The sequence below is a fragment of the Gadus chalcogrammus genome, chromosome 12, assembly GCF_026213295.1.
Source record: "Gadus chalcogrammus isolate NIFS_2021 chromosome 12, NIFS_Gcha_1.0, whole genome shotgun sequence".
Classification (NCBI taxonomy): domain Eukaryota; kingdom Metazoa; phylum Chordata; class Actinopteri; order Gadiformes; family Gadidae; genus Gadus; species Gadus chalcogrammus.
Window position 1 is genome coordinate 25484504 of NC_079423.1, and position 9777 is coordinate 25494280.

Genomic DNA, 9777 nt, shown 5'->3' on the forward strand with positions numbered 1-9777 from the left:
CAAACTTTTCCCGAACCCGGTGGGGAAAAGCGCCACAACATCATGGCCACCAACAAAACTCAGCAAAGCTTGTTCTTGCTCCAGCTTTAATTGATCGATATTCGGAAGCGATCCCACAACAGACGGAATAGCTTTTCTCGTATCCTTCTCCATTGTCTTCCTGGTCTTTCTCTGACTACAACTGAAACTGGCGCGCGACCTCGACGTCATCGTTCTCAGCCACTCCCTCTGTTCGCTGATTGAACCGCCAAAAATCTGGCTTCCAAGGAACCCATGCATATGAAGCAGACCCAGACCTAGTACTGAAGTGAAATGAAAGTTGAGCGGAAGTATGTAGGTTGGCGGTGCCAGGCTAATAGTAACCTGTATGTTCCCCAAATGTAATTGTTTGTTACATACTCCTGACTGGACATGCCTCTGTCAGCGGTGGGATCGCTATAGTATGTAACTGTTTTAGGCAGTTAAGGAACAAAAAGGCCAAAACAGAAACAAATTAACAATCATAAACAACACATCATATCCGTAAAAAAAGTATAATTTTCTTTGTGTGAAATATTTAGATCCTCAAACCGAAAGGATTTCAATTCACTTTCCTTTTTTCTTCTTATACGCTGTCTCGCTTTCCTAAATGGCGTTATTTTTTTTCGCCTACCCTCCACCACAACAGACACAAGCTGACCGACGGGCTGACAAACACATACACACCAGGAGATCAATGTCTTCCTTCTGCTTTGAAGCCAATTGGGATTTCAACCTGTAGGGGGTGATAAATAGGCTGCCAAAAGTGTCTCCGTGGACTACGATCACATAGAAAATCTGTGAAACAATGCTGTTACAACATTCTTGTGATGGTCCCAGCACATAGAAATACATTTGAAATAAATAAATCGAGTTGTCAGAAAAAGAAATAACTGTGCTGTGTTGCCTAAAATGTCAAATGTCATTACATTTCGATACAACATTTCAAGCTGCTGCTGGATGCATGTTTAAGCAGAAACAATGAATATCAAGATAGAAGTATTTACAATGCCAGTGCTGGCAGCCTACGTGTTTAACATTTCTCCTCAGGCAATTAACATCTGTCAATGTACTCACGGTGTGAAAACATGAGCAATGATCTAATTGCAAGAGGATCAGGTAGGTAAACTATGTAAAGTGCTCTTGCATTCATGGAAATAGCGACCCTCACTCTGTTTCTATGCCAGTTTATCCTGGCCACTGTATTGAATTTGATTACATTTGATTAACTTTCTCTGATTGGGCACATATTAAAGATGAATTAATTTTTTATACTAAATCGGCCTCATCTTGAAGGAATGGAAAGAAACACGCTCACTATTTCTAGTTTATTAGTGGTTCTGAGGTGTAAACACAGACACCTCCTCGCTCTCGCACTCCTGCTGAAGAGTTTGTGAACCTTGAGGCGAGATTTATTTGACTGACTGTGGACCCAGCAGTGGTATATTTGACACTGGAAAGCACCTGCTGAATGGCTGGCTTTGTGCATGCGTGCGTGTGTGCTATGTTTGTGCGTGCCAGGTGCATGCGTGCGTGCGTGACCTCAGGTGTAAGGTTGCAAATGAAAGTGTATATTGTGTTGTGTTCCTTTTAGACCTTCAGGGTACTTTTATTGTGTGTGCGTGTGCGATCAAACCAGCCACTGGCCCAGCATGGGGAGCCATGGGACAGGGATTTAGCATTGAACTGTTCTGCCGTCCAGCCAAGATGGATGTACACACAGTGTGAGTGGATTAAAGCACCGCCTAGCAAGGAGACATCCTCTGACCTGCCCCGCGGCGTTGTCCTCTATCAGCTCAGCATCTGCATTGTTGATGTGGAAGAGTGAGAGAGTGAGGTCCAGCACGTCATTGCATCCAGGTCAATAATAAAGTTAGAAAGGTGTACTTAGCATTAGCATATCCTGAAAATAGACATGGCTTTTTGCCAATTGCACAAAATAGTACTTTACGGGTGATGTGATGGGCTTGATGCTTTCCTGTGTTCACTGACCCGGAGTGAGAACATGTATAGGTCATTAAGGGGCAGACTACTGTATCGTCCTGCTCCATCTGCAATGTTGCTTACTTTTGCTCTGGCACGCTTTAGTTGGTAGTGGAAACAAATCAAGAGTAAAGGTTATACCAGAACAGAATGGTGCTTAATAGTGTTATTGTTCTGGAAATGGCCGAAACATTAAGCCCAATGTGGGGTAAGCCAAACAACCAATTACTAACTTGCATTTTAGCTGTTTTTAGCAAGATCAGAAATATTATAGATATGATAAATATGTAATGTACAGGCTGATTCAATTTATTTGATGATATTTTTGAATTTGATACGTTGATGGAGTGATATGTGCCCTTCCCCTAAAAAAAGTTACAAAAGGTACATAACTTAACATTAGTATATGTAATAATAAGCATTTACTAATCATTTAACAAATTGTATAGCAGTACGTGTGTGTGTGTGTGTGTGTGTGTGTGTGTGTGTGTGTGTGTGTGTGTGTGTGTGTGTGTGTGTGTGTGTGTGTGTGTGTGTGTGTGTGTGTGTGTGTGTGTGTGTGTGTGTGTGTGTACGATGCAAACGCCCACACAAACATACCAAAGATCTTTGTCACAGGGCGGCTGCGACAGCTGCTGTTTGTTGTTTACAAATAATTGATAACGATAAACAGAAAGTTGAGGTAGAAAGCAAGTGTTTGTCTCTTGTCATTAAAAGTTTCATGAGCTGTCAGGCCATTCAAAACTGGTGCTTTGTTGATGAGTGGCTTCCCGCCTCCACTACCCAGCATCCCTCCAAAGAGGGATAAGGGAACCTTCCCGAGGGAGGGGGGAAGAGAGGCAGAGAGAGAGAGAGAGAGAGAGAGAGAGAGAGAGAGAGAGAGAGAGAGAGAGAGAGAGAGAGAGAGAGAGAGAGAGAGAGAGAGAGAGAGAGAGAGAGAGAGAGAGAGGCCAAGAGCTTGCCTTCCCAAAAGTAATGGGGGAGGTGTGGGGTATCTTGCATCATCGGTCGGCACATGTCATTATAATGCGCTTAATTTTAATATAGGGCATTTGTTGAATGTGCAATTGCGTCAATTCCCATTGTGTCGTATTGCTATCGCAATTAATTCGCAAAAAAATGAAAGACCCTTTTAAAAAAAAGCAATGAAGACAAATACATACAGTAGCTTTGCTAGCAATTTGTACCGTTCAGCGACTACAGTGTCAAAGTGGACAGCCACAGTGTCCCTAGGGTTTGACTTAAGTGTCAGGATGCAACCATCATGGAGATCATGTGTGTGAGTGAAACACTCTTGATGCAGCACTGAACAAACAGTCTCCCATGAAACAAAAGAGGAGAGAGTGAGTCCATTCCCCAACCGCCAACCTGACCCCATTTCTCATATCCTCTCGCCCACTTCTGGGATGTTTACCTTTCCAGTGCATTCGGCGGACACAATTCCTGGCCCAGTTGTTGAGTTCTAGATCGACCTTTATCTCTCCTTTGGTGCATGATTTTGTTGTGAAAATCCATACATTTACACACAAACCCTTTTTTCTACGGCAGGGCAATGGAACTTTACACCCACTTTTATAATATAAAATCTAAAGAAGTAGGACAAGTGTGTGTGTGTGTGTGTGTGTGTGTGTGTGTGTGTGTGTGTGTGTGTGTGTGTGTGTGTGTGTGTGTGTGTGTGTGTGTGTGTGTGTGTGTGTGTGTGTGTGTGTGTGTGTATATATTGTTAAATGTAAGCCTATGCACCCAATTATTTTGGTCAATTCGTCAAACATCATTGCCAACCCATTAGAGTGAGTGAGTAGAGATCCTGGGAAACCGTTTCCTGGTATTGCTGCAGTCCTTAGTATTCCCCCTGAATCTGCGGCTTGACCTTTGGACCTGACGATCTCCTCCAGTACGCCTGGAAGGAGTCGTCCAAGGAACGCTGTGAGAGGTGTGATGGTCCGGTAAGTAGACCCCAGCCCCTGGCTCCCTATGCTAGAAGTAAAGGGGCCCCGTGCTCGGTATTGCAGTCCACAGATTTGCCCCTCTCGATATTGACGTGTTAGATTTGACCCAAACCAAGTAACAAGGCCCTGACGTGTGGAGACCCTCTGGTCCCTCGGCCTGGCTCCAGGGATGGGCGACCCCGATCAGCCAAGGGTAAACAGTGTTGACTGTTGCACCTGTGGTAGGATGCCACCACGGACAGGCCTTGTTTGTTGGCAGACCCTAGCAGGAGCATATTGCTCTAATTTTCTAGTGACTCACTGCCATGCGAGGGCCTTGGTCCAGGAAAGGAGCCCTGTTGAGTTTGTCTTCTCTCTTTTTTTCTTTAAATCTTTGCTAAGACAAATGTAGTTTCCTCTCCATCACCCCCCCCACACACACACACACACACACACACACACTTACACACAGCCCTCTTTATCAGTTCTTGTCTGGACCACTGCTATTCAGCAGCACGCAAGTGTGTGTGTATTTACACTTTTAATAATTCAGTCGGATGGATGCGAAGGACGTGAGTGATGAGTGAACAATGCACTCGCACTTGCACTCCTGTGATGGCCAGCAGCAGGCTGCGGAGATGCTTTGCACAGTACTCCTCTGAAGAGGCCTGCTCTCTCGAGCTGAGGGAAGAATAAAAACAGACAGCCATTGAAAATGGATGGCACACCAGCTGAGAAAGCAGTGTTTTTCACTGTGCATTGAAACCAAGCCTCTCAGAGTGGCTCTGCATGTACAACCGCCAGAAAAATATCTTTTCCATCCACCTCACTATTTTATTTTCATAAACAACCTGCCAAAGTGTGCCTTTGGTCAATTTCCCATTTCCATCATCGCACCTTTTTCCCTATTTACCCTTTCTGTATGGTACGATGACCCATTAGTAACAATCAGTATTTTTGAAGGGCAGCCGTGATCAAGGAGGAGCTAGCAAGGAGTGGCTGTCAACCGATATGTGTCATATGTTATAGTGGAGAACTCATTCCCTGTTCCCGACTTTAACAATGTCTGTGTCCTCCGAGAGGTGAGACTAAATGAGGGACACGCGCCTCTGGATGTTTCATGGTTTCTTTGGTGTGTGTGTGTGCGCACCCCTGTGTGTGCCTGCCTGTGTGTGTGTCCGTGTGTGCCTGTTTAAGGCACAAAGAGGGATAGCGTGTGTCCTCTAGTGACAGTCAATGACATTGTGTGTGTCAAATTAATATATTGCTACATATGTTTTATCAGGGGATAGTGTATGTCAGTGTGTGGGTTTTACTTCACATTTGTGGGCCACTGCCTCATAACCGATGGTCTTTAAAAAGATCCAAGTCTACATTAGGTTCAGGATCTATACCTTATTTAAAAAAAGAAAATGTGATATGTTCTGGACATATCACATATTTAATTAGGACATTATTTTTCTAGATGTGTGGGTCTATGAGGTTCTTGGGTAAAGCTTCAGTGCTCAGCTGCCTCAAACCTTTCCTCTGATCCCTCTTGAATGTTGTTTCTTCCCTGGTGCTATTTTAACTTGGTTTCTACATTTGATGAGTTTATTTCCTATCTGACTCCCACCCACATTTCTTCCCCCGTCTTCACGTCTCATCTTTTTTAAACGAATGTGATTGCAGGCTTATCTCCCCCAAACACCTGTTTAGTACCTGTGCAGAATCCCTGCCATTGATGATGGATGCAGTGCTGCATAAACAGATGTCAATTTGCTCCCTCTACACTTCATATTTATTTTTCTTTCTATTTAGCTGAATATGAAATTCTTCTATTATTTACACTGGAATTATGGAATAATGTTATTAATATTATTGTAAAAAATAACTGTAATAATGATTTTTTTTATTATGGGCTATCACTTATTCCGTGTAATCAGGAATTAAATATTTTGAATAGCATGTTAAATGTAAAAAGGAAAAGGTAGGTATGAAATCAGCAGCAGCAAATCCAGCAATAAAAATAAAACACTTGTTGGTACAATTGGCAAGTCTAGTGACTGAGAAAATAAAATTACAGAATTCCTTAATGACTTCAAGGTGCAGTGTGTATAATTAAGTGCCATTCAGCTCAACGGACTTGGCAGAAATCGAGTATAATATTGATAGGTATGTTTTAATTAGTGTATAATCCTATGAAAATAAGAATTGTTGGGTTTTCCTTCATTTTGAATGAGCCTTTATATCTAATAGGTAGCGTTGCCTCTTTTGCAGTGCCATGTTTCTACAGTAGCCCAGAACTAGGGATGTCGACGGCTAACCGTTAATCGGCTTACCGCAGAGAATATTTTTGACCGGTTACCGATGTTGGTCTATCAGTTAATTTCCATATACGTGTTGTTTATAAACGGCTTCGCAAGCTAGCAGTCTGAGGTAAAAAATAAATAAGCGTGCTAAACAAAGCTTGGTGCTGGACCATTTCCTCTATATAAGTGACAAAATCAAATGTAAATTGTGTGATGCTTCAGTTTAGTAGTACTAGAAATATGCTGCAGTGAATTTCAGACACTGCTGAAATTTGAGCACTGCTGCTTAAAATCCCAGACGAGCTGGGAGGAGAGAGAAAGGAGAGGAGGGGAGAGGAGGGGAGAGAGAGGAGAGCGAGGAGAGGAGGGGAGACGGGTGCTTCATATCCCTTTGTGCTTCTTGCGCAACCGTCGCTTTTGATAAAAACGTCTGCCACCACTGTTATATGCAGGTCAATTTATTTTTACTTGTGAGTAGAGAAGAAATGTTGTGCTTACCTGGCAACCTCAACGGAACAATTTAGCATAGAGCAAACATCAACAATAAAATCGGTCATGAATTCCGATTAATCAAAATAATATTTCACTAATCAGAAAACAGTCCTGCAACTTTAATCCTTATAATGACAAGTAAGCTAGTCTGCAATTTTCCCTGTTCACATATGTTCTGTATGTATATTTGTGCACGAACCACATAAATAAATCGTGAATTTTCTTTCTTCCAAAATGTGTTAGTTAAAATCAAAGCCAAAATTAAACAAATCCCTACCAAGAAAAGACAAACGGTCAAGAGTGAACAAGTTTATAATTAAGTAATTGTGTATTACTTGTACTTTAATTACTTGTCAGTAGGGGTGCGAGATCTCTTGCCACGAGATCTCGCGACATTAAACTCAACGATATTACCCGTCGCGTTAAAAATCTGTCTCGCGAGATTTGTGAGCTATCCAAACTTCTATTTGTGGCCTGTAGGGGCAGTAATGAGCCTTTGCTACGTCTAGACCGCCAGAACCTAACGAAGGAGAAGGAAAAGAAGAAGTAGAGGAGGAGAAGGAGGGGAAGCAGGGGAAGCAGGGGAAGCAGCCATAGGCAGTCAGAATGACGTCGGAAAATACCCGTATTACCGTCGAAGATGCCCCCGCCACTTTTAAATCATTTGTTTGGCAGCATTTTGGGTACCCGGCGGAAATTATGAATGGCAGTAGAGTGAATGATAAGACACGGCAATACCAAGTTGTCAGTGACATACTTGGTCAGACTCTGTTTGCACTATTTGCACTCTGTATTGACGGAGTAGAACTTTGATTTGGTTTTGCAGATAATATTGTTCGCACTTGAAAAAAAATGAATTATTTTATTTAATTTATTTTGCTTCAACTTTTATAAATTTTAGTTTTAGTTTCAATTGAATGCATGTAAAGGGTTATAATAAAACATTTCAAAATGCATGTGCAACTCGGTTAAATAAAAGTCTGTTGTTCCAGTCATATATTTTGTCATTGTAGTTTTCTTAATATCTCGTCTCGTCTCGTTCTCGCGAACCGAATATCGTGTCTCGTCTCGTCTCGTGAGCTGAGTATATCGTCACGACCCTACTTGTCAGCTATGATCTTTAGTTTTAAAGATGAGTAAATATCATATATAAATCTATCAAGGACGTCATCCCTTCATATTTTGCTACTTGATGCTTTTATAGACATAAACATCCTTTTGGAAGCGCAAACTGGCACCTTAAAGGCCATTACAGGCCTGAGTGGGAAGAATTCCTCTGGCCCGGTTTGCCTTCAAGTTTTACTGTTACTATGTTCCAATAGCTTGTTGTTAGTTTGTCCTTCTTTGTTTGTTGAACCAGTTCTTTGTCCCCAACTGCTGAATCCACTCCTTGAGCTTTCTGATTAGAATCTGCCTAGTCCTTTCCGTTTTGTTTCCATCAGAATTTGTGTCCTGATTTGTTAGTACTCTTTCCCAATTTTATGGATTCCATCTAAAATCTGGATTCCGACTAAACATTAGCTGTGCTGGTGCCACTCCGGTCTAAATAGTTATCTTGAAGTCTGTGCGATAAGAAGCACAACATCATCTTGTGATGGACATGATAAAAGGTCCATTTAATCAAAAATGTGTAGATAAAGCTGTTCGACAAGTGTTGATAAACTTCATGTTGATAATCACACCATCAATCACTAAAATAAAAATTGACCACACAAATGAATTGCAGTGAAGCAATATTTTTTAATGACATATCAGGAGAACATTGTTTTGAGAAAAACAAAAAATAAATTTGATATTTGCAGACAACTGGTTGTTGGTCTTAGCAACGATAGAGTCGGTTGATCCTTTGGAAGTCATTCCGGGTCATTCCCTTTCTCTGGCCGATCTGAACTCTGGAGTTTGGGATGGGGGTGATGCTGTCTCGTCCATTTATGGAAAAGGCTGTTCTGCCGTAGTGCATGATGGAGTTGTAATCGTAGGGGGTGTTCAGGTTGTTGGTGTCCTGCCTCTGGAAGTTGTAGGCATTGCTTGGATTAATGTTATTCCAGTTTATCTTGACATACTGGTCACGGTCACTCCTGGTCTGCTCGTGGTTGAAGCCCAGAGCGTGGTTCACCTCATGCTGCATGATGCCGTAGTACATGCACCCCGATCTCCTGAGAGAGAGTACCTGCATGCCTCCTGTCCTGCCCAGAGAGGAGTAGCATCCACCTCTGCTCTGAATGCTGATGTGGTCGTACTGGTTCCGGCGGGGAACGAAGCGGATGCAGGTGCTCTGGTGGAAGGACTGCAATGCGTTCACAATTCTTGACGTCTCCGCAGAGGTGTAGGCGCTGCTCACTGTGTAGGGAATGGTCACAAGGCCATTTGAGGACTTTTTCCACAGGCAGCTGTTTCTAAAACACTTCATGGCGTTTCTGGTTGTTGGGAGAAGCAAGTCACCCTCCAGCAGAAGCTCACTGGAGCCGTTGTTTGAGATCAGAATCCTGGTGCTGATATCCATGTCCTCATTGTCTTCTAGGACATCAGCCACACTTTGTTCTCCCACCAGAGGTTGAGCTTGGCAGAGGCCTAGCAAGAGCAGGAGGAGGCTGAGACAGGTCTTCATCTTCTGGGTCTCTCCGTTTGTTTCTAGGCACTGGCACTGGAGCTTCTCTGGATGTCTACAATGGAGAGTCTCCTTGAGGTTGGTTTTGAGGGTTGACGGGCTAGAGCTTTTATAGTGTGCTCTGCGGGTGTGCCTGTTGGAGAATTTAGGGTTGTGGTGCAGAATATAAAGACTAAATAAACCTTTTAAGGGTGGACTCAAGCAACCGTCCTACCTTTTCAACACTGTCTGTTATTCAAAGGCTTTGTGAGGAGGGGAGGGACTTAACTGAGTCAATGTTCACGCACACTGACACTAACGTCTTTCTTTACTGACTTGATATCCCTATCCTAATTTAAGGTGTGCTTTTCTACTTTTATACATTGAGGGACAAACCCAAGTGTTTGGTGCTGAATTAGCATTTTCCAACTGATGCACTCAAACAGCAATAATTCTTGTTGGATAATTATGCAATACA

At 42.7% G+C, this 9777-nt stretch overlaps 1 protein-coding gene across 1 annotated transcript; it reads right to left on the minus strand.

Annotated features, from left to right (window-relative positions):
* Window positions 1-8433: 8433 nt before the first annotated feature.
* Window positions 8434-9682, minus strand: LOC130393786 (high choriolytic enzyme 1-like). Its single transcript, XM_056604509.1, has one exon. The coding sequence runs from the start codon at window positions 9318-9320 to the stop codon at window positions 8532-8534; it is 789 nt and encodes a 262-aa protein (XP_056460484.1). The 5' UTR covers window positions 9321-9682; the 3' UTR covers window positions 8434-8531.
* Window positions 9683-9777: the final 95 nt, after the last annotated feature.

Coding starts and splice junctions, on each gene's coding strand:
- LOC130393786 (XM_056604509.1), bottom strand. CDS start 9,320: ATGAAGACCTGTCTCAGCCTCCTCCTGCTCTTGCTAGGCCTCTGCCAA.